This window comes from Photinus pyralis, unplaced genomic scaffold (assembly GCF_008802855.1).
Source record: "Photinus pyralis isolate 1611_PpyrPB1 unplaced genomic scaffold, Ppyr1.3 Ppyr1.4_LG1, whole genome shotgun sequence".
NCBI lineage: Eukaryota > Metazoa > Arthropoda > Insecta > Coleoptera > Lampyridae > Photinus > Photinus pyralis.
Genome location: NW_022170249.1, coordinates 45,424,878 through 45,449,094, shown reverse-complemented (window position 1 = coordinate 45,449,094; position 24,217 = coordinate 45,424,878). Strand labels below are relative to the sequence as shown.

The 24,217-nt window shown below is 36.1% G+C and overlaps 3 protein-coding genes across 10 annotated transcripts; 2 read left to right on the top strand and 1 right to left on the bottom strand.

The window, feature by feature from the left end:
- Nucleotides 1-1,435: 1,435 nt before the first annotated feature.
- LOC116171820 (anillin) lies at nt 1,436-12,658 on the bottom strand. Of its 4 annotated transcripts, XM_031488841.1 has the most exons (19): nt 11,903-12,656; nt 11,636-11,846; nt 11,369-11,497; nt 11,147-11,322; nt 10,891-11,094; nt 6,094-6,747; nt 5,871-6,045; nt 5,311-5,476; nt 4,976-5,075; nt 4,785-4,925; nt 4,529-4,738; nt 4,364-4,483; nt 4,195-4,315; nt 2,720-2,887; nt 2,426-2,664; nt 2,207-2,377; nt 1,960-2,154; nt 1,738-1,910; nt 1,436-1,687 (listed from the first exon to the last, which is right to left on the bottom strand). In XM_031488841.1, exons 1-19 carry the CDS (start codon nt 11,918-11,920, stop codon nt 1,588-1,590), a joined length of 3,471 nt encoding a protein of 1,156 aa, XP_031344701.1. In that variant the 5' UTR covers nt 11,921-12,656; the 3' UTR covers nt 1,436-1,587. The 4 variants fall into 4 exon arrangements, with proteins under 4 accessions (XP_031344701.1, XP_031344685.1, XP_031344694.1 ...); XM_031488825.1 differs by having other exon boundaries at nt 11,369-11,846; nt 11,903-12,657; XM_031488834.1 differs by having other exon boundaries at nt 4,791-4,925; nt 11,369-11,846; nt 11,903-12,657.
- A 1,824-nt stretch (nt 12,659-14,482) lies between these two features.
- Nucleotides 14,483-20,195, top strand: LOC116171847 (exportin-2). 5 transcript variants are annotated; one of them, XM_031488875.1, is made up of 19 exons: nt 14,483-14,627; nt 14,686-14,804; nt 14,859-15,004; nt 15,055-15,393; nt 15,440-15,640; nt 15,686-15,853; nt 15,907-16,036; nt 16,113-16,276; nt 16,325-16,514; nt 16,560-16,764; nt 16,818-16,921; nt 16,968-17,124; nt 17,170-17,261; nt 17,308-17,513; nt 19,078-19,175; nt 19,227-19,394; nt 19,443-19,605; nt 19,654-19,798; nt 19,876-20,195. In XM_031488875.1, the coding sequence occupies exons 2-19, from the start codon at nt 14,720-14,722 to the stop codon at nt 20,028-20,030; spliced, it is 2,916 nt and encodes a 971-aa protein (XP_031344735.1). In that variant the 5' UTR covers nt 14,483-14,627; nt 14,686-14,719; the 3' UTR covers nt 20,031-20,195. The 5 variants fall into 5 exon arrangements, 4 of the variants coding, with proteins under 4 accessions (XP_031344735.1, XP_031344741.1, XP_031344724.1 ...); XM_031488881.1 differs by having other exon boundaries at nt 14,534-14,644; nt 14,703-14,804; XR_004145538.1 differs by having other exon boundaries at nt 14,578-14,804; nt 19,876-20,081; nt 20,130-20,170.
- Nucleotides 20,196-20,810: 615 nt separating this feature from the next.
- Nucleotides 20,811-23,087, top strand: LOC116168081 (dual specificity protein phosphatase CDC14C-like). Its single transcript, XM_031483739.1, has 6 exons — nt 20,811-21,386; nt 21,434-21,748; nt 21,792-21,921; nt 22,128-22,306; nt 22,355-22,726; nt 22,777-23,087. The coding sequence occupies exons 1-6, from the start codon at nt 20,971-20,973 to the stop codon at nt 23,048-23,050; spliced, it is 1,686 nt and encodes a 561-aa protein (XP_031339599.1). The 5' UTR covers nt 20,811-20,970; the 3' UTR covers nt 23,051-23,087.
- The last annotated feature ends 1,130 nt before the right edge of the window (nt 23,088-24,217 follow it).

Genomic DNA, 24,217 nt, shown 5'->3' with positions numbered 1-24,217 from the left:
TTTTTTTACTTATTCTATCATTGAATAATGAATCTTCATTGATGCGTAGAGGTACATACAAAATTTCATTTAAATATCTTCACAAATAAAAACAATCGGATTGCGCATTCCCAGAACAAATTTTTAGATTCGATATTAGTTTCACGTTTATTTGAAATACCTACATACAAAATTTTAGTTAAATACCTTAACAAAGGAAAATTGGATTGTGCAAATACAAAAGGTATCGTGATGCACAACTACACACGGACAGACAGACAGACAGCAATACAACATTATAAATGATCTCGAAGATCGTTAATAAACGGCAAAAGTGTAAAATTATGGTACATGAAAAACATAGATTTTTACAACAAACTTTTTTCTTAAGCGGCACAGGAAAAATTCCTTCCTTGGTGCAAGCCTCGACACCACAACAAACCAAACAGCGAAAAAAGTAGAACAACGAACTAGTAGCGACCGAAGGGACGGAAAAACGGACGGGCGAAGTCACATTTTTTTAAATTTTTGTGGAAATGCGCTAAAAAGTACAAACAGACAAACAAATTCATATCAAACTAACAATATTAAAAATATAACAAGTTAAAACCACAAATTTAAAAAAAAAACCAAAAGGTGTACGAGGTATTACTCTAAACAATTAATTTTTTACAAAATGTACAAAAGAAAGTTTACTGAATAATTTATCACAAGTGCAAACTGAAAAAACAGAGCTCAACAAACCTGGAAAAGAGGATAAAACTGACCTCGGCCTGGCTTGTATAGGCCCATCAGGTTACTACCGGTTATAGGGAAGGCGCTTGACAGAATAATCGCAACGCGCATCGAACACATCACGGACAGAAAAAACGGAGGGTGGATTCTGTGGGAGAAAAACGACCGCGGACGCTATTCGGAAAATAAAAGAAGTAAGAGCCGTTCGACAAAACGTGGATGCTCGGGGTTGTGTGGAAAATGAAGCGACAGCGGCTGCAGCGAAAACTTACAAGAATTACGAAAGGGTTTTTCAATGATAGAGTGGCGACGGAACGGCTGTAATGCGACGTTTGCAAGGTTTTTTGTCCATAAAAGGTTTTCCTGTGTGCGAAATATATTTTATTTCTTTTGTCTTTTCTTACACACAAAATTCAGCATTTTATTCAATTTCCTTTCTGAGTATGTTTCACGTCCCAACAAATAAAAGAACCACCTATACTATACAGAACGTAGGACCTATTGATGAATAAACCAAATGCTTTAAGCTTATTTACTACACAGATTGCGTGGTTTGCCAATGTATGTACAATGTACATATATATTGAATGGCTTCCCTGAGAAACGTGCCTGATGCTCATTTTTTGCTGTATAACTGTTAACAATATTTCATAAAATCGAATTAAGTTGAGGCGAGTGATCAAGATGAATTTGAAAGGTTCTTTTCTTATTTGGGATGGACTAAACTTACAAAGGTTATGATTGTATTTAAAATTATAAAAAATATAATACAATATTATTAGTATGGCAGCAAGTAGCAAAATTATATTAAATTAGTCAATAATAAAAATGATTCAATATCAATTATAAGTAAGAGTGAAGTACATTAAAGAATTACTTCGTTCCTCTCAACATACTGGCAGTGGCAAGTGCCTTATTAAATGCGGTACACCATTCGTTTCTTTCTTCTTTTGTATCTGCTGATAATAAATGCCTAAAATCTTTCGTTTAGATTTGTTAATAAATAATGATTATAAATTTAACCTTATAATTGTAATATCGCCATTACATTGCATTACCAAACTATCTTTATCATGAGGTTGCACTGGCCTTTTAGTTTCAATTAAAAATGTGTTTAATCTCGCACAGATGTCTCTTCGAACTGGTCCTACTTGTGTTGTAATACACGTTGATAAATCAAGTGTGTCAATTGGGGGCTACAAGAAAAATTGTTCCCGAAATGATGACAAATAAACTGAAATCAACCTTTTTTTTCTCGTCATCCGGATACTTCCAGTAGCTCAAAGAGTGTTCTTGCAGCATACACCAGCGTCGATGCCATGCACCAAAACCAGATATATCTTCAAACATGGTCAAAAATCCGTGATGTTCGACTTTCATTGTGAATTCACACTTGACACGCATTTCAACAATCCCTTCTAATGGGCTCATAGATGGCGCCTGTAAATTGTAAGTTGACACTATGACAAAGAAAATAATTGAATTCACGAACATTATTTAAGGTCCAATTTTTTCGTTTCGTGGCTTGAATGGAAAATACAACATATCCCATAAGCGCAAAAGTGGGTGATCTCACAGCTTGAGGACCACCGGGCGATTCCTTAGGTGGTCTAATTAAACGAGACTCTGATTTACCTTTTTTTGGGGTGATCTTGCTGCCTCCCTATAAACATACCTTCTTAAGAAGATTTAGTAACACACAGGCCCTAACCTTTTTATTGATGTGATATTTCACATCGTGCGGCAGACTTTCATTTTGTGCCTGCAAGCAGTATACCTCAAATTGTGCAGTAAAATTACTGTAAATGTTGTTGAAATGGATAGTACCCGGTATGTTTAGTTCCAAATTAGGATTTCTGTCATTTGTGGCAACCGTCGAGACCAACTGCGTACTGTAGACTTGATCGGCGCATTTAATCAAACACACCACATGGTGCCCTTTGCCGCCAGCTAAACCAAAGCCAAAAAATTATGTTTTTGTTTTAATTTGGACCAAAATACTTACTCGCATTAAGCGCCCGAACGTAATCGCGTTTTAGTGGAAGAACAATGTTGGATATTATCAGCTTTCCTTTTTCTAGTGGGATGTTTTCTGTAAGTTTGTTATCGGAATGTAAAGTTTTCAAAACTGATAGCCTTTCGATCTCGCGTTGCGCCGCTGCACGTCTGTGAGCTGTAATTGAATTTTTTCGATAAAAACTTACATTACGTTGCTTTCGGTTTTAAGTAACACAATTTTTTGAGGGGTGAATGTGGGCCAAACATAACCAGATAGTAGAAGAGTTCAAGATACCCATTTCAATTGTCATTGTTGCGTCCGAAAGCTCTTGTCCTTTAGTAGGCAGGTTGCAGGTTTACACCGTTATCAGGTTGATAAAAAACCTTTATGCCAACCTGAGAAATTCCAATTAACAATAGCCTTACTGGACTACCGACTTTAGAAATTTCAATCCGGCAACTTAAGTAAGTGCAATTAACAGTTGCTAAATAAATGTGTTGCAGTAAACGTTATCAAAATCAATCGCGCTCTAATTTGCTCAGATGCTTATTTTGCATTCATACCGTTTAATTTTAGCATAGAACGTGAAGTGGCCCATGTAACCACGAAAAGGCAGGCACGCGCATGTTGCTACATTTGTCTGATTCAGATAAAAGCTTTTATTCACAATCATATATACTTGAAATCACGAATCTTTGTCCCTGCGTCATTGATTTGTGAATCAATTTCAGACATACGCTAAAACACTGTAATATCTGTCAAGTATGCGAAATCGATAAAAAACTTGTCTGAAATTGATTCACAAATCAATGACGCAGGGACAAAGATTCGTGATTTCAAGTATATGTAATATGTCAATTGCCAACTGTTTTGAAGTTTGGAAGTGAGCAATTGTTTAACATCTTTTGCGAATCTCGTCTAGGTCGGCAAAGTACTTCCCGTCTTGCACGCCACTAGATTTCAATGCTACACTGACACTGGTGCGAGTTATACTACCTATTTAAGGCAGATTGTGAATAAAATGGTACACAAACCTCACTGGTCAGTGGTTCATAACCAACGCCTCGCGCGTAGGTGGTGTACCTTAAACCCTCGGCGTAGGTAATGAACCACTTTCCAGCTTGGTATGTAATATACTATAAACATGTAAAAGGTAAACTCTGCTTTAATGCAAGAGTGTCTTGAATCATTTAGCTTGTAGAACCTAGGCACTGGTCATAGAAAGCTGAAAGCCAACTTTTATAATAAAATTCTTAAAAAATAGCATAAACAATACAATGTATGAAATATCTGGTTAGCTCAAAACCCAGCCTCCACGAAAGGTACCAAAAGGCATAAGATTATAAAAAATATGTGTGTACTACTAAAACCTATTTCTCTCACATTTCACCTATATAAATAAGTTGGTTGGTCAAGAAGAACGTTAATATAACACTTCAGATCCTAGTAGTTTTTTAAGTTTTATCAAGCTAAATACTTACTAGCAAGCAATAGCACCTTCTCTGCTTCAACTTGTTCTGTAGATCCTGTAAATTCAGGGGTTGAGTAACACAAGTTTAAGGCTTGGCTAGTTTGTGAAATAATTGTTTGTTGCTTGGTTACCTACAAAAAAATTGTTCAATACAGTAAAAAAACTGAGAGTAGCATTACTTCCTCGACCAGCGAACAAATTTTACTTTGCACTTCAACATCTTCCTCCTTTGAAGAAGAATCAGAATTCTCCTGAATTGCGGGGTACTTAATTACTTGGCGAACTGGCGTTTTTGAACCCTGCAACGATGTTCATAGTATTGGCAACAAGGAAAGTGAGTAAACCTGTATCTGTTGTTTTCTGTAAAAACTAACTGTATGGGTTAGTGGCAGTACGTCATCACCATCAACCACAAAAGCTGGACTCTCATCACTTTCAAGAGGTGATGGTTCTTTTATAGGTGTTTGATATGGTGTAGAAGGCTTAGATGTCGGTTTCGAGGGTGTAAAATTCTTGTATTGAAAAGAACTCGAACTGTGAGACCCCTTGTCGATCTAAAGAATAATTATTACAAACAGATATAAGATGCACAATGCTGACATTTACTGGAGATCTCGATCGTTTATGCTTAGGTGGAGTGGGTCCATTCTCCACATCGTAAGCCATGGCCTCATCCAAGTAGTCATCCATGTCATCTAAAATATCGGACATGTCACTTTCAGTGCTGTCCATGTAAATTGTCTAAAAGAATATCAATAGAACGTTACTCCCGACACTCATTCTCTACTTACGCGTTTGGGGGGACTAGCATTTTTGCAAACAGTTTCCAAAACTTCCCGCCCAAAACTGGTATCTCCAAGGGTACCGTCAGAATCACTACAAGCCTCGTAACTAACAAAATAAAATAACGAACTTAAATTAATCAAATGTGAAAGGGTGAAATGAACATGAATGATTATGCTAATTGTTTATTAATGAAATCGATTACAGAACAGTTAACTTAAATTAAGCTTAAAAATATCACCCTGAATCGCGTATATAAAAATATCAGCAGACAGCCACCACAGTAATTAGAAGCTATGCAAGGCAAAGTAAAAATAGGCACCAGTCTATAAAAGTATCGCACCTTGAATTATTTGGGGATGGCGAAGCCGTATTCACTTCAGTCTCAGTTTCAGTTGCCGCTTCGATGTCCGATAAGCACGGATATAATTTACCTGGCTTTGCTGGAGAGACCTTGATTCGTTTTACGTCCTCTAAACTGGCAGCTACCTTTGGACTATCTTCTAAACCTTTCAAAAAATGAGTTCCCATGTATCAAACAAGTAGCTTACACAGTACATTCGCAGATTAATTCTTTTGCAGTGTAATTATTAACTTAAATTGCTTTTACCCGTCATCTGAGTACGAGATCAATATGTACAAGCAAAAGAAGAATGTCCATGGCATGCAGAAATTTAGAAAAGATGTCTATGCCACTACCTATGGTTCTTCTTTTTCTTTTATTAATAAAGGCAAATCAAAAGAATCAATCTCAAACAGCTAAGAATAGGAAAACCCACTCTTTTCAATCATTTTAGGGGGAAGAATAAAAAAGTCTACAACCAAATGATCCATGAGCAGTGTTCATTATTTACTTACAAAAGAAAAGTACAAAATACTCTGTGAACAGCTTTCAAAACTTACTACAGCGTTTACCCCCACTTTTTCTTGTCGGTGGAGGTAAAGGAGGGGGTGAGGGAGTTTTTTGATTAGTCTTTACTATTTCAGCAACTTTCTTAGAAATCATAGCCGTGGTTTCAGTCGCGTCTCCATCGTCATCCGAGTCATATTGGGCTCTCTCTATATCTTCAACAGCAGCCTAATAAGGTGTTAAATATTACCTTAATGATTGTCGACCAATACCAACCTTGTTCTTGTGAAACCTATGCAGTAAAATGTCCATCTCTTTTTGTCTCTGTTCTTTAATCTCGTTCTCGATCTGTTGCTGACTTATCGTACTTTTGTTCTTGAACAGTGCAGCGACCTTACTTGCGATTCCACCAGATTCTCCTGGGGTTACTCGAAATGCAGACGAATCTGTGATATCTGCCTTACGGATGGGAGGTCTAGGAGCCAAATATTTCGGAGGACTCCTTTTCTCTACTACTCTCACAGGCGAGACCGGTTTCACTACTGGCTTAACGGGAGCGGCCATGGAAATAGGAGCTTTGGGAACTAAAATTCCCCCTTTATTCTTTTCAAACAGCGCCTTCCTTTCCGATAACGACAGAAGCGCCGGATCTTTTCCATTTCGATTCGGACTAGAATTGGAATTTGCCTCAAAAAGCGCGGCTTTATTGGCAATGTTCCCCTTTAAGTTATGTTTGATTGGGACCGACACGTCGTCTACTTTTTTCTCTTTGTCACACTCCTCAACTTCTTCGATAATACTTTCACTTCTCAACTCTTTCATTTTTGACGGGCTACGAATTTCCGCGCTTTTAGTTTCATCCGCCAGTTTCTTGTTATAATTGTATACTAAACGAGAATTCGATACTGTACGCGTAAATCCTTGAGATTCCTGTAACAATATATACCCCTTACATGTGAGTCATTTATGTAGGTTATTAGATTTCTTTATCCAGATTGTTTTGCACTAGATAAAGTTATGGGTTTTAGTTTTTTATGTGTTAAGTGTCCGCAATAAAAATACATTTACTTTAAACGTGCTTTAAACGTTAGGTCACAATAAAAATTAGTTCTGGTCTAGGAAAATGTTGGTTATTTTATTATGCAAAATTATTTTTTAAAACTTTTGCTACAAGTTATGTTGTAAGGATTGAGAAATGCATATTGAAGTGTGAAGCATTAATAAAAAATTTCGACCACATGGACAAATACTTTTCGCCTGGACCTTCCATTTGCTTTGAGGGCCTCTTCTGATATTTTAATCATATGGTAGGTATGTGTAAAGACAAACATGCCGAAAATTAAGCGTGAATATGTGCATAATGCACCTCTCTATTGTGTGGGTATCCTTAAATACGAAGAAACTAGGCGTACCTGTAAAATACATGTATACAGATAACACCTTCTAAAGCATTTTAAGAGCCAAAAGTCGCTTAGAGTGTTCAAGAGCTTTTTAAGGAGTTCTGTGCTCAGTGTTGGAATATTGGGGGATCTACAGGAGTTTTACGGAATGAGATAAACAACTAAAAAAGAAAAATAATGACGTGTTATACTACGAGATGAGAATTCCAGTTGTCCCTACTTGAATTTTATAAAAGGTAAAGGCGTTGTTTAGAGTGGATCTTTTGGGCTTTTTGCGTTTGACTGAATAGTAAATAAATCTTTTAGCTTTTGCTTTTTTTGCCTATTCAACTCAATACATTTTTGACTGTTTTGTTCATTCATAGAAATAAATCAAATTATATAACAAAACAACAATCAAATATACACGGTGTCCATTTTTCGAGTGCCACTATGAGGATCTCACTTATCTTAAGAGATAGAAAGTTGGTTAAATGGGGGCAAAGTTGCCAATTTTCGTGCCGAATAAGATAATCTGAAAAGAAATTTGAAATATCTTCAATAGTTTTGAAGATATCGCAAAAAAACGAAAATTTCTGATTTTCGTTTTTAATTTTTTTATGATAAACTAATCGTAGTAGACATTTCTAATTAACACATTATTCGGACACTTTTTAATGGAGGTTTCAAATATGGCATCCTGTTTTTAATAACTTTCAAGATGACGGAGAAACATGTGGCAACTTTAGTTTTTCTTATGGGCGCCATTTTGAATTTTCACATTTTCAGATTACGTCTTTTTTTCTCTTTACAACGATATATCACACATATGGTGGTTCAGTATCACATTTTTCCTAAAAATACAATTTTTAATTTTTTGAGAAGAGTGCTTTGTAAAAAGAAAACGTTCATTTGTTGTGAACAAATGTTTGACAGTTTGATCCATCTGTCTGGTTGCAGCGTTGTCAGAGAAGTAGAAATTCGATTTTCATCTGAACAGAATTGAACTTTCGTTTTGCAGGAATTATAATTAAAATTAGAACAAAATGCATAACAACATGTGTTCAAATTGCTCACCTCCTAATTCTGAGCACAGTGCCACTCTCTTCCTAAGATTTGCTATGGCTCTTGACACATCCCTTCTTGTAATATTGTTCCTGAGAGTGCTCACAATTCTATAACGAAGTTCATGAAGGTCGGCTGGCAATGTTTTGTAAATTTCATTTTTCATTTTTCCCACAAAAAATAGTCCAAGGGAGACAGGTCAGGTGACCGCGCCGGCCAGCGTACGTCGCCATTATTAGCAATAACATGATGGGGAACAACTCCGATAAACATTCCCCAACCCTCCTAGCATTATGGGGCGGTGCGTCATCTTGCTGGAACCATATCGAGTTCAAACGATGAAGAGGAACGTTATTGTCAATAAAATCGGTTAGAAATGTCCTCAGGAAATTGAGGTACCGGTCAGCACTTAGAGTCTCTTAAGGACCAATTATTTGTATCGTCCAATAAACCGACCCATACGTTAACGCTAAAATGTATTTGTGGTCGTCGTCCTTGAAATTGATGAGAATTTTCAATTGACCAGTAATGTTCATTTCAAATTCTTTTTAAAAGAACCATATTCGCCCAAGTTTTTATGCAGCAAAGAAAAATACCTCAAACTAGATTGTTGCCGCTCTGGATAACGCTGGAAGTATGTTGCAGCAGCCATGTGGGCATTTCGATGAGAAGTGTAGTAAATTTGGATCATATCTATTTGATCTGCACTTGAAAAAGGCATTTTCGCATACAACTAACATAAACCTAAATGGCACTTTATCATAAAAAAATTAAAAACAAAGATCAGAAATTTTCGTTTTTTTGCGATATCTTTAAAACTATTGGAGATATTTCAAATTTCTTTTCAGATTCTTATTCGGCACGAAAATTGGCAACTTTGCCCTCATTAACCAACTTTCTATCTCTTAAGATAAGTGAGATCCCCATAGTGGCACTCGGAAAATGGACACCGTGTATAGTATAGCAAAAGATTAAGATTAAAAACGTCGCAAGCGGCACATAAATATTTCGGCCCTGTATTGTATTACCGTTTATAACTCCTTGTTTCCATTCACAAAATGAAAAACTTTTTCAAAAAAACTTAACACTTTTTTACGCGACAATCCAATGCATAACATCCAAGAGATTCTTAAAAACGACCTCAAGACTTTAACGCTTTAAATTGTTTGTTGTTTTTTTTTAAATGAATTTTCACGTTACTTATTATGTAATATTATTCTATATGTTTCATGTGTTTTATGTTTATGTTTAATAGCATTTTCAGACAAGTGTGAGCATTGCTTCAATGTATTAACACAAATAATTATTTTTATTTTTTTCCAATGAACTATCAGGCCAAAGATGATCATTTGGTAGGGGAATAGTTGCTAAAAACAGTCAGAATAAGCACTCGGGGAGGGGGATACGAGATCTCCCAGAAATAGGTTTGGAAAGACGAAATATCGCACCTCCCAACTGTAAACAAGTAAAAAAACAGACACCTATAAGATATTTAATTTTTTTTGCAATTTTGTTTGTCTCCAATCCATGCCCAAACACGGATCCGAACGAGGGATCGTCAGTACCGGCATCACTGCGCCAACCGGACTGGTAGAAATAAAAAATAAAATAATCATAAACGGTTAAACATGATTTGCAAGAATACCTATGTATTAATATAAGCATCTTCGAGTATACAATAATAATAATAATGATTTATTCCCTACTTCTGTACAAACCAATAAACTAACAGTATAAATATAAAATTATAAAATAAACACATATATACCCCCATATACATACCATCAAATACCCCGTCAAATACATCCCTGAAAATTTGCATTTCTTTTTTTCTCAAGAACCATAAACACACAAAAACGGATGTAACTTGCTTAAATAAAAATTCACTCTAATGTTGCTGGAATTTATTATTCAATGGATCTGGGCATGCGCAACCACTTTTTGGCGAGTTACGCATAAATTCAAATATGTGTGCATGTGTGTTAGGCTTAAATACATAAAGTGTGTACCCACCAAATTTCATCAAATTCTCACCACTGTAGCATCAAATTATATATGACATATTTAATTGTTACACCCTGTATATTCATCAACGCAGATTCTTTTGCCTTCATTTGTTTTCTACTATTGCTTATAATTATTGTTATCCACCCGTCCACATGCACGATAACTCTTTTTAAAAGTGGTTATGATATTAAAATTTGGTGTACGAGTTATTCAGAGAGGTCGCTTTTGATTTTTATATACCCACTGCAACAGGAACAGGTAAAATTAATGGTTAAAATAATAGAAATTGATATACAGGGTGTTCCAGATCCAATGAGATTATACAAGTGTACCTATTCTGGTTAGGCAAACGAAAAAAGTTTTGCAGATTTTGATGAGAAAAAAATTCATCCCGATTTTCTTATTTTTAAATAAAATCACGATTTTGCTGTTTCATACACACTGAATCCCACATATATAAAGTAATTTATCATATTAAAAAGTATTCATAAAATTCTGCACATATTTCAATAGCAGCATATGTTGAGAGCTATGAGAGTAGGAAACATCCCACTCATCTACATTAGGATAATTAATGCAACAAGCGGATGTTGATTATAAAGAAAATAATGCAATACTTTACCAAAGTTTCAACAAGTGTTGGATCTAAATTTATTTGGCGTGTTTGCTCTTCCTTAGTGTGTGAATTCCGATCGCTGACTTGCACGTTCACGCAATCATCTTTTACTTTACCAGCACTTTCACGTACACTGGAAATTGGTGGTCTGGGAGCGGGCGGTTTCCACGACTTTTTCTTCACACTTGGCTTATCTCCACCAATTTTACCCTAACAAAAACATCAAATTGTAAAAATTCTTTTAGACATTTCCAAAACTTACAGTTGATAAATCGTCTTCCCATTGGTTGATGTCTTGAGCAAGCGTGTTTAATGCTCCCAAACCCTTTCCCAGCCTACCCGGACCTTTCCTTTCGACTTTCTTGGACGGAGTCTCATCAACTACGAACTTGGCTTCAGTTTGATGAATTGGTGACGATATATTCGCATCCTCGCCTCCTATTGTAAAATGATCACAATATCCGACACTTACATTACAACATACCCGCATAAAGCCTTCCCAATCGTTGCAATCTCATTTTCGCATCGTCTCGAAGACCTGCAGTATCTTGTTTTATGTTTTCCTTCCCTTCCTCATTCTCTTCTTGAAATTCTACTTCTACTCTAACATTTTCTGTAGAAGAAAGTTTAATTTCCATATTAAAATTCTCCCTCTGAATGTTCAATGTTTTCAGATGAGATTGAGGCGAACCAGTTATGTTTGATGAAATGCGCGTCTTTGAATTTTGCCTAACCATACTAGTTAAATTACCTTCAGATTGGGTTTCCGTAATCAAATTACTGTCGAGCAGACTCTTTGTACACAACATCGAGTCTGAGACTGTAGCTGTCATATTTACGCTTTTAAAATCTTCCAACGAAGTCGTCGATAGTGTGTTCGATTCTCCCAAGGGACTTACTGTTCCAATGTCTTTGCTTTGAAGCAGTTTCTTCTGCCTTTCTCGTGCACGTTCCAAAATACGCTAGAGATGCCCATAGGTAGGTTAGGGTCTTTAGAAATCGAATTATTCGCACTTACCTCTGTGAATGGATCCATTTTATCCTATAAATTCTCTGTGTACGAGCCTAATATTTTGAGACACGAAATTGAAGAAAAAAATATAAACTTAACCGACCAGTTTACGCTTACGCTTGACAGTTGTAAAACGGTTAATTTCAATTTCAAATCTGTCGCGCTTACCGCATTGTACGCACAGAGGTCTCTGCTTCGGTGGATTCCGTTTTTTTAATGCACAGGGTGATTCCAAATTTGATTTAATTAGGGTTTGCAGTGTAAACATGTAGCCTACCGCTGTTGCAGAGGTACGAACACGGCATTTTTTTTTGCTTCATGCATTTACATCGTGTTTTGTTGCATCCGCATTTACTGAGCTTCATGCACGCCTCTTGTGGTGGGAGTTTTTCGGCTCATTTGGGGGTCCACCATAATTTGTACAGTGGCACCACGCTCAGAAAGTCCCTGACAGGGCGTGTCCGAGGGCGCTAGAAATTTAGACCGTACATTCTGATGCAAAATTTAAAAACACTAAGGGAATTACATACCTTATCAGATCGTAGATCCAAGCTATATGCGTCTTGAAAAAGACGAGTTTTTGTAGTAGTGAGGGATAAAAATGCCTGTTACTAGTGCTCTATTACATACTAGTATGTAATACATCGGTTCTGATATGTATATGTCGTAGTCTTTTAGTGATTTAGTCATTTATATGAAACTATGGCACAGTGTACTTTCCAGGGCCAAGCGATTGGATTCCGTTCCCATTGGAAATCGATAAATGGTATCCTTATCGATCTAGAAGGGGAAGGGAAATTACCCCACACGTACAAATTTTCGGCGTTTCACTAAATGACTAGGTCTCGGACTAGGCGTTTCGTGAAATGACGGATTTCACTAAAAGACTACGACATATATAAAGAGACCACTTTGTTTGATAGCCCGTCAGGATCACATGTGATGAGCAGTTGAATGCCATTCCAGGACTGTTGCACAAAATTATAATATAATGGTTAGCACTCTTCGCCCCAACTATGGATCCTAACTTCCTGTTTTTTGGCTGTCCCATCCAAACATTTACGTCATGATTCACATCATCTCCCCGAACGGGTGACACTCATCCGCCTCAGGGAGTACCGCAGAAAATAATACTTTACATTCTACCCCATTAAGATATAAGTTTCTACCCCCAATTTCACTTAATTTGCGACACCTCGCTGCACCTTCCTCGAGTGGGATGTGCTTTGATTATACAGGGTGTCCCTAAAAGGTCTGTACAACGCGCTACCAGGGGTTCTTGGTATCAAAATAGGACGATTTAACCCAACTTACCTCTACCCAAAAGTGCTTCGGTAAGGCGCTATCTACCGCCAAAGATTTAAAAAAAAATCGTTATTTTTATTTTATCGGAAAATGGTTTTGCCGATTAAAATGAAATTCGGGATGTGAATGTCTAATGTAAAAAGGGTCTTTGTGATATCATCGTTTTGATTGTAGTTGCTATGTCGGTGGTAAAATACTGACCATCCACATATGAAGAGGTCTAAAACTTTTTTACTACAATTTTGACGGTTCTGAATTTTTAGACACTGATAGACAGTTTACTTGCAAGCATTGTTTGTCTCTTGATGAATATCGCTATCTGTGATGGTTTACGAAAAAAAAAAAAATTTAGGCATTATGAATGGCATGCACCATACATGCGATTGTTCCTCAAAAAATCAGAAGATGGCTGTGAAACCTTAGAGTGGCGTAACGTTTGTTTGTTGTTTCTTAAACTTTAACAATTTACGTTTTTTTTGCGACCATTTCCACGACAGTATCCAAACACTAATAGCATATCAGTTAACTCTGCGTTACTGTATTGAAAGGCCATATTACAATTTTAACAATGAAATTTTAAGCCTTCAAGCAAAATGTAAATTGTTAAAGTTGAAGAAACAACAAACAAACGTTACGCCACTCTGTTTCACACCCATCTTCTGATTTTTTAGGAACAATCGCATGTATGGTGCATGCCATTCATCATGCCTAAATTTTTTTTTTTCGTAAACCATCACAGATAGCGATATTCATCAAGAGAGAAAAAATGCTTGCAAGTAAACTGTCTATCAGTGTCTAAAAATTCAGAACCGTCAAAATAGTAGTTAAAAAGTTTTAGACCTCTTCAGATGTGGATGGTCAGTATTTTACCACCTACATAGCAACTACAATCAAAACGATGATATCACAAAGACGCTTTTTACATTAGACATTCACATCCCGAATTTCATGGTAATCGGCAAAACCATTTTCCGATAAAATAAAAATAACGATTTTTTTTTAAATCTTTGGCGGTAGATAGCGCCTTACCGAAGCACTTTTGGATAGAGGTAAGTTTGGTTAAATCGTCCTATTTTGATACCAAGAACCCCTGGTAGCGCGTTGTACAGACCTTTTAGGGACACCCTGTATAATCAAAGGGCATTGATTAAATAAAGTATGTAAACAATACAAAGGGTATGTGTATGGAATTATGGATGCTCCTTTCACCTTTGAACACGAATACGATGCGTGTACGATGCTTTCTATTGTAGCTGCTCCTGCAAGACGGATTTTAAACGAGCGCATGCTCAGTAGTGTCCATTTGGTACGCATGGTGCGCGTGACGCGCCCTTTCATTCATGCCTCTATGGTATATTGGCATCCCTGTAGCGGATTCCATTTTCCCATGAATTTTTTGAAAGCCGATTGCCGATACAATTTTTAGGTTAGTTTATCGTTACGGTAATGCAAATGCTATTAAATTTTAATTAATTTAATGAAAGGAGTTCCATATTCGCAGTTTATTAAGGCGCAATAATGGAAATATCGGACGAGAATTTACGTACCTTGGGCGAATACCTTCAGAAAACGTTGAGTCCCGACGTTAACATTCGCCGTCCTGGTTTGTATTTCTAATTTAATGCAAGTTTTTGGTGTACCTTTGCATTAATTGCAGCTGAAAAGTTCCTGGAAGGGGTTGAAGTTAACCAAAATTACCCGTTACTTTTACTCCATTTGGTGCACAAGAATGAAATCGATTTAACCATACGAACTGCCGGAGCTATTGCTTTCAAGAATTACATCAAACGTAATTGGAATGTTGTAAGTAATTTCTTAACATACCCGCTCATGTAAAACATAGATAATTATAGGAGGATGACCAGGCCGATCGAATTCATCAGAGTGACCGTGCCGCAATAAAAAATTTGATAGTTACATTGATGTTGACCTTGCCAGAATCAATTCAAAAGCAACTGAGTGATGCGATTAGTATTATAGGTAAAACGGATTTTCCACTTAAATGGCCTGAACTGATCAGTCAAATGGTGGAGAAATTTTCGACAGGCGATTTTCACGTTATCAATGGCATCCTAAGAACAGCACACTCACTATTCAAAAAGTACCGCTACGAATTCAAGTCTAACGAACTGTTTGCGGAAATAAAATTTGTATTAGAGAAACTGGCGCAGCCTTTAACGGATTTACTTTTGGTATAGTCGATTATCTGCACTGCTCGGATTGTAACATTTGTTCCAGGCAACTATGCATCTGGCCCAAGCCCATGCTGCAGATGTTAATGCATTAAAAGTTATTTATAGTTCTTTGGTACTCGTTTGCAAGGTGTTTTACTCGTTAAATTTTCAAGATTTGCCCGAATTTTTTGAAGATAACATGGAAACTTGGATGAAGAGTTTTCATACACTTCTAACGGTGGAAGTGAAATCTTTAGGAACGACGGTAATATCTTATTAATTAATCGCAATTTTAAATCTGTAAGTGTAGGATGACGAAGAATCTGGAATAATGGAGCAGTTAAAGTCACAAGTATGCGATAATGTCGCATTGTATGCCCAGAAATACGACGAGGAATTTCAACCGTATCTTTCTCAATTTGTGACCGATATTTGGAGTTTGCTGGTCTCTACAGGATTACAGCCGAAATATGATCTGGTACTTGCATTTGGTTTGTTCAAATTTAATTACGGACAATTGTAACTTTGCAGCTGGTGTCTAATGCACTTCAATTTCTGTCTTCGGTTGGTGAAAGGTCTCACTACCGCCACCTTTTCGAAGATGATAATGTCTTAAATAGTATATGCGAGAAGGTCATTATACCAAATATGGAATTTAGAAGTAAGTAGTCAACAAATAAAAAATGGATCTGCTGTGGGTTTGTCGACGTTACAGAACTTATCCTTATTGTTTTTAGCTTCAGACGAAGAACTATTTGAAGATAATCCAGAGGAGTATATTCGTCGTGATATTGAAGGATCCGACATTGATACACGTCGCCGAGCGGCATGCGACCTTGTAAACACTTTGAGCCAGAACTTCGAACAACGGATTATGAATATCTTTGGACAGTACTTGCAGGTAGTATTGACATTAAAATGATACTTCGTGATAGTAAATGCGTTGTAGGTCATGTTATCAAAGTATTCGGAGAAGCCGCTAGAGAATTGGCGAAGCAAGGATGCTGCTGTATATTTGGTGACGTCCCTTGTCAGTCGGGGAGCAACTCAAAAACATGGCGTTACTCAAACCAGTCAGCTAGTATCCATCCCTCAGTTTTGTCAGCAACATATTCTAACTGAATTGGAGAGAGTAAATGGTATTGGTAATTGTCTTAGAAACAGATTTTAAACTCCTTTTTTAGTTGATGAACTTCCTGTAGTAAAAGCAGACGCCATCAAGTATGTTATGACCTTCCGTTCAATTCTACCTCGTGATATGATTGTTGGTACGCTACCTCACCTTGTTCGGCATCTTACCAGTGAAAGTGCAGTGGTGCACACTTATGCTGCTTGTACAATAGAAAAAATTTTAGTTATGCGAGATAAAAATCGTAACAATATTTCGATGTAAGTAGGTACTTATTTACGTAAGATTGTCGATTAAAATCGATTCATTCCAGGGTAAGGGGAGAGGAATTAGCTCCACTAACCGAAACTTTGCTATCCAACCTATTTGCCACCTTGGAAAAACCGGTATCGGAAGAAAATGAATATGTCATGAAAGGTAGATGTGGTTAGTGGTACGCAGATTTTAAAGTGAATATTTGTAGCAATAATGAGAAGTTTTTCAACTTTACAAGAACGTGTTCTCCCGTATTTATCCGCAATTCTGCCCAAATTAACGGAAAAATTGCAACAAGTGGCGAAAAATCCTTCCAAACCTCACTTTAACCACTTTCTGTTTGAAACATTTTCATTGTCGATTAGGTTAGTCCTATGCATTTAACTTCCGTTTGCTTATTGTCATTTTAGAATTGTATGCCGAAGTAATTCTTCCGCAGTTACTTCATTTGAGGATATACTTTTTCCCATCTTTCAAAACATTTTACAACAAGATATTCAAGGTAACTATAATTTTGTTGTAGCTCTTTAGACACAGTTAGGTTTTAGAATTCATACCGTATGTATTCCAATTATTGTCACTTTTAATGGAGTTAACACCTACTGGAAGTATACCAGAGCCATACATGCAATTGCTACCTTGCCTGCTAGCACCTGTGCTATGGGAGAGACCTGCAAATATAAGCCCGTTGGTACGCCTACTCTGTGCTTTTCTTACACAAGCAGCTCCACAAGTAATTGCTCAAGACAAACTGGTAAGTATCCGTTTCATATGCTTATTAAAATTTTAAAATTTCTTGAGTATGCATCTTTGGGAGACATTTTAAGTTAGAATTTACAGTCTCAGAGAATCAACCACTGATTTCACTGTGAGAAAGGAATATTCGAAAAAAATACCCCTTAAAGGTTTTCATAAATACATTTTTTAGTGTAAATTTTCGGTTTTGAGATAAACAAGTTGTAAATCAGCATATGCATGATTAAAGCGCATTTTTGGTCATGCAGGTCAGTATTTTATTAGCGAAGTTTAAAATTATCGATCTCACGAGTAATTCTGGCTGCGTTAAATAATTAATTTTATTTAATTTCAATTGACGGTACGTCTTCATTTTGTAAAACAAATCACAAAGTAAATAATAAGTTTTTATACTGGTAGCGCTATCTAACGGTAAAATTATAGCACCTCCGAAACCCACATCGAAATTATTTTCTTCAATTATGGATCTCACAAGTAATCTAACTCAAAATAGACTAGTGCCTGCACATCTACACTATAGCAGAAAGCTTTTAGTGAAAATTTGAAGTCTCTAGCTATTGTAGTTGTGGAGATCTAACGCCTGCCAGCAATAACGAATATAATAGCGTATTTTTTTCAAAAATGCGCTAAAAAAGTGTCAAACCATCAAAATTACCCCATCCATAGGTTACAAAAACAATAGATGCATATCGCACTGTAAAATTGAACAGCGCTTAGCTTAGTTAGGTACTTCAGTTACTTATGAGTTGAGATGGTGCATGATTGAAAGGAGATTGTTTTAGAAATCACTGTAACTGCATAAAGCCTGTCATTACCTTAATAAATAATAATAATTTTATTGTATAAAGATTTTACATCTTATTACAAGAGCCTTCATAATCAGATGCAGTTACAAAAAAAATCGTAATTTATAAATTTATAAACAAAAAAATACATATTATCTATGTAGGTATTAAGAGAAAGGTTATTCATTAAGGATAAATGAACGCAACTTTAATACCTCAATATTAAAATTAAATATTTACAAGTGATTGTGACATGTCATTACCTTTGAAGTTCAGCCAATCATATTACAACGGCACAAATTAGGTCAAAATTTCTCTATCAATTTAAATTTTTATGTGTTAGATCATATCACGAGTTATTTACTTATATTTTCTATGCGACGTAATTTGTAGCGGCAAATGCTTTTTAGTATTGGTAACAATTATTAATTTTGGAATAATATTTAGTTGAAATACCTTACATAGTTCAAGGGGTACATAATTCACAATTTTATTCTGTTTTTCTCGTGCCTTGGACAGTTTTATTTGCTTTGTATTTGTGGAATGCAATTGTAAAATTGTAACCACAGAAAAATAAACATCATTATTGAACCAGCAAAACAAAAATACCCTTTGAAGGTTTTCATAAATAGATTTTTTTAAATGTAAATTTTCGCTTTCGAGATAAAAATGAGAAGTGTCTCAACATAAACATTAACCCATCCAAAGTGAAGGTAACGTTAAGAATGTGAAGAATTGGAAAATAGTCAAAATGCAATAACTTTTCATTTGTTTTAGGTGGGACTATTAGGTGTTTTCCAAAAACTAATAGCGTCAAAAGCAAATGACCATGAAGGATTTTATTTAATGCAAAATATTATACAGCACGTTCCAATGTAAGTGTGTTATATTGCAAAGTTACAAATATGAATTCAGTGTCTTTACAGAGAGGCCTTAACACCATACCATAAACAAATTTTTTTCTTACTCTTCCAACGGTTATCATCTAGTAAAACCACGAAATACGTTATAGGCACAATAGTATTTTTCTCACTATACGTAATCAAGTTTTCGGCAAACGAGCTCGTTTCTACCATAGATGGAATTCAGGCCCAGTATGGATTAGCATCCGCCTTCAATTGAGCTAACCCATCTGTTTTCAGAATGTTTGGAATGGTTTTGGAAAAATTATTTTTAGCCGATCTTCAAAAAGTTTCCGGAGGTGTGGAACGAAAGATTGTTTCGTGTGGTGTTATTAAATTGCTATGTGATTGCCCGGAAATGTATACGGGGTCCTACCAAAAATATTGGGCACCTTTACTGCAGGTTGTCCAAATTGTAACCCAATATACCCATTAACTAATTACGTTTCAGTGCTTGATGAATTTCTTCGAGGGGCAGGTTGACGAGAGTACTTTCCCGGATGACGAATTTGTAGAAATCGACGATACGCCCACTTTTCAAACCATGACAGCCAAGTTGAGTTTCGCTAATAACAATAAGTCTGATCCTTTGCAAGGTAAGTACCGATACCTATGTTGTAATTTTTATATATTTGCTTATGGTGTGCCCTTCAATTAGTTTTATGTTTTGCAGGTGTTTCAGAACCAAGAGAGTTTTTAGTTCAAAATTTGGCAACACTGGGAAGCTCACGACCGGGATTCTTACCGACTCTAATTAACAGCATTGATAAACAATCTCAGTTGCATTTGCAAAATTATCTGGCAAAATTTGGCGTACAATTGGTTTAAGTTTAATTTTTATGTGATTGTTTCGTCATAACAAATCCGGAGATTTACAATGTAAGTGTTACAGTGTCAATTCTTGTGTTGCTGATGTTAAGATTGTAGATAAATTTATGTTACGCATGTCATCATTTTCACTGAATAATTATAATTAAACATATTTTAATATTACTAGTATGTCATTTTTTTTTAAACAAAAACACTTACTTATAGTATTTTTTTATGAAAAATACTGCTAATACTACGAATAATTCTATTTGTCCATATGATGGATACCTCGGCATCGTAGAAACCGGCAAGTTGCAACCAGTCACAGCACAGAATCTTAAAAAACGTGTAAGACAGTATAAGAATACAAAAAATCCCTTGCGGCTCGGCCGATAGGTGTAAGTAGATTTCTTTAATCGCATTAACATTTGAGTGTCCGCCATTTTGTTCCAATATGGTGGAATTGGCTGATTTACGAACTTGAGCGAGATATCTACTAAGTACACCAACCCTTAAAGTTTGGTCGAAATCGGTTCATAATTACGAAAGTTGGAATGATTCTTTAAAGTGATATAGGTATATAAAATTTACCATTACAACAGATAGATAGAAATCTACCTAAAATCTGCGTCTTAATTTTTTCACGAGGAAATGAACAGTTCTTGATCAATTTCACTTAAAATATTTAAATATGGAATTCTTCAAAACTTTCTTAACCATCCAGAAACGTTCATGGCAGCGTATGTAAATCGTTGAGAAATGACAAAATCAAGCTTCCCAAAAACAAATTGGTGTTGACAATTTGGATATGTCAAAATTTTGAGATGCACAAGGTTCTAAGAAAACTGTTGCATATTATTTTTTCCATCGTGTTAAATTACATGTTAAACACTGTTATACATTCGACTTTATCGAGTATTCAGCCTAAATTACGCAACTGAAGAAAATATTTTTATTTATGTTCCGCGTTCAAAATTGCGCCATGGAAGGATTTCAGTACGACAGAGAAATTGAATATATGACCGAAATTATAAAGAATATTCTTTATTTTGCGGTATTGGAAGAAGAGAGCCCCAAAACCCTAAAGCACACCCGTCACGTTCATTATTTCAATATTGACGAGGAGTTAATTTATCTGAATTATTACTTTGACTTCGGGCCGTTAGACATATCCTGTTTGTACAAGTATTGTTGTAAGTTGAACAGTTGTCTACAGTATGTGCATGGTTCTAAACGCGTGGTACATTATACAACATCAAATCCAATGAGAAGAGTAAATGCCGCTTGCTTAATGGGTTGTTATATGATAATTTACTTGCAATGGAATCCAAAAGATGTGTATAGGACTCTCTTAAGCACCGGTGGACCTTTCAAGTAAATTTGCATCAGAAACAGTGACGATTCAAAGATATTCCTTTCAGGCAGTTTATGGATGCATCACAAGGCTTTTCCCATTACACCATCAATATTTTGGATTGTCTTAACGCAGTTCGCAAAGCTCTCTCCTTTAACTTTTTTGATTTCAAAGATTTTAACCACACTGAATACGATCTTTATAACAAGTTACAAAATGGAGATATGAACTGGTTAATTCCTCGAAAGTTTTTGGCATTTATTGGTCCAACCGATAACATAAGCATAAATAGCCTTCCTCCCGATTACTATCTCAAGTACTTTTTAGAAAACGATGTTAAGACCGTCGTCCGCCTGAATAACCAACTGTACGATTCTTCAGTGTAAGTTACTCTATTCTGGAACGATACTCAGAGGTGTTTTCAGTTTTACAAATGCGGGCATAGAGCACCACGAGCTTTTTTTTCCTGACGGTACAATTCCAACAAAGCAGATTCTGCTACGTTTCTTGGAACTGTCGGAAAATGCGCGAGCGGCAATTGCGGTGCATTGCAAGGTAAGTTATTTGAGTGGTTTCTGTCGTCATAAATGAAAGATTCCCACTCTCAAGGGAACATCTTGACATGATTAGCCAAATATTCCTAAAATAGATTGCATCCAACCGAAATCTATACTCCAGTTTTGGGGAGTGGTTCTTACATATTAAAAAAAATTCAGAAACCAAATCCAACAGACAGATATTCACTGATATGTTTTATGCAGGCTGGACTAGGGAGAACCGGTTCACTAATTGGCGCCTACATCATTAAGCACTATCGCATGACAGCTCACGAGGCCATTGCTTGGTTACGTATATGCAGACCTGGTTCTGTAATCGGACAACAACAAGGCTGGCTTGAAAAAATCGAACCTTGGTTGTGGCACCAAGGAAGAGATTATAGGTTTCTATACGGCAACCAAAGCCTCAACTGACTCCCCTCCCGTTGTAGAATTCGACATTTTGGAAATGAACAAAAGATCCCCCATCATAACTACGGAATATACAGTAAAGTATGGCCGGTTGAACGAGCAAAGTTGGATCGTCATATTCGAAAGAGGATTGTGGAGACCAGAACTAATTTATCCAAACCGAACCGAGCCAACTCTCCCAAATCCAATGCACGACCGAGAACATCTTCCGTTAACCGTGTCCAGCAAAATGCTGAAAACCATGGCCAGTCAAATCGTGGTTTCTCAAACACGTCCACAGATGGCAAATTTTTAAACCCTTCACTTCAACCCAAACAACTACCGAGATTAAAAGATAGATTAATTCGAGATTTAACTCGCAATAGTAAATTTGTCGATATCTCTCAGAGGAGGTGCGCGTGATTTTTTTTCTACCTAATAATAATTTCTGATAATTTTACAGTGATAAAACCTCCGACGCGAAAAGTGTTTTGGCAAAGCAGAGAAAGCGTATCCAAAGTGTAAGTAGGGAACGCACTGTGGATAAGAAAAATTTGCCAAGAATGGAGAAGAGTTTCGTGCAGAATTTGGAACAGACTCAGGGCGATAGGTTAAATGACATAAAGGCGAAACGGTTTGTAAGTGAAAATAAACAAGTGAAATCCGTCCCTGGCACTTTGAAAAAGCCTCAAACGAACTTCAACTGGATGCATAGCAGACCCCAATACACTCCATAAACGTACAATTGCTTCAATGAATAAATTATAGTCCAAATTTTTTATTCATATTTCTTTGTCGGCGGCAGAACATTATTAGTGGCTGTTGTTTTTCAAATTCATATTCATCCAATTGTTTGATTCTCTTAAAAAAGTGTTCAAATGTCTTCTACAACGTTTAGCACTTTTCCATTAAATAATTTCTCATTTATATTTTAAATGATCATAGTGAAATATTAAACAAACTCAATAATTACATTCTTTGAGCTCGCATTAAGTTTTTCCTCCACGTCATCCTCATAGAGTTCCATATACCTATCTTCAAGGGCACCATTACGGCCGGGAGGAACCACAAGTCTTGTATTTCTGCCTCCTTTAGAACTTTCATTAGACCTGTAACACATTTTTGTCAAACATTCCGGAATTCCTTCATTTTGTTGTGATAAAGGTAGGATATATTAGGGGGTCTTTCAAGAACCGTTTCTCTGTTTAAAGGACACAATCCTGATTTGTTAAACCCGGATAATATGGCCTTTTTAAACTGATTTCCAACTGTCATTTTATGTATAGAGAGAGAGAGAGACCGGGAAAGTATTTTATAACAAATCGCTCGATTTTGATTTTGAGAGGTGCCACCCTGCAAAATGTTGGATTTTTGTGTTATTTAATGCAGTAACCTTTGTATTTCTTTATAATCTATATTGCTTATTTAAAGTACGCCTCAGCGCGTGTTTTAAAGTTACCATGACAATGACAGGAATACTTTGCAACTTCAAATCAAATATTACTAACAGATGTTTTCAAATGCACAAACTTGTCGTACTCTCGTTTATATGCGTCTTCTGATTTTTGCGGTATCAACCGCGATTCTGCTTTTCTACTTAAGCAATCAATGTTAGAATTCATTTTTAAGCATGTATAAGTAGGTACATATAACTGTGATGACAACAATAATGTAGGATGTGACAGATTTCAAAATATTTCTTGTTTTTCTCATTTTCATAGCAACGGAAGGTATACTGATTTTATATCACTAATTAAACCATATTTTGTATTAGTTCTTATTTCCATTTTTATGGAATTATGACGATTTTAAAGTGTAGTAATAAAAAAAAATAGCGTAAAGTATTCGTGGATAACTGGTCTTTAAAACACTTGCTCTATTTCGAGCACTCCGGCTACGCCGTC

Bases quoted from the DNA above. Each gene is read 5' to 3' on its own strand.
- LOC116171847 (XM_031488875.1), top strand. From the start codon at position 14,720: ATGGAAATATCGGACGAGAATTTACGTACCTTGGGCGAATACCTTCAG. The intron at 16,515-16,559 runs GTATTGGTAATT...CTCCTTTTTTAG, and splicing joins TGAATTGGAGAGAGTAAATG to TTGATGAACTTCCTGTAGTA. The intron at 16,922-16,967 runs GTAGATGTGGTT...GAATATTTGTAG, and splicing joins AAATGAATATGTCATGAAAG to CAATAATGAGAAGTTTTTCA.
- LOC116171820 (XM_031488825.1), bottom strand. The intron at 11,323-11,368 runs GTATGTTGTAAT...ATTTTACAATAG, and splicing joins ATTGGGAAGGCTTTATGCGG to GAGGCGAGGATGCGAATATA. The intron at 5,477-5,870 runs GTAAGTTTTGAA...ATTTTTTGAAAG, and splicing joins AAGTGGGGGTAAACGCTGTA to GTTTAGAAGATAGTCCAAAG.
- LOC116168081 (XM_031483739.1), top strand. From the start codon at position 20,971: ATGTTCCGCGTTCAAAATTGCGCCATGGAAGGATTTCAGTACGACAGA. The intron at 21,749-21,791 runs GTAAGTTACTCT...AGGTGTTTTCAG, and splicing joins CAACTGTACGATTCTTCAGT to TTTTACAAATGCGGGCATAG. The intron at 22,307-22,354 runs GTTTCTATACGG...CTCCCGTTGTAG, and splicing joins CACCAAGGAAGAGATTATAG to AATTCGACATTTTGGAAATG.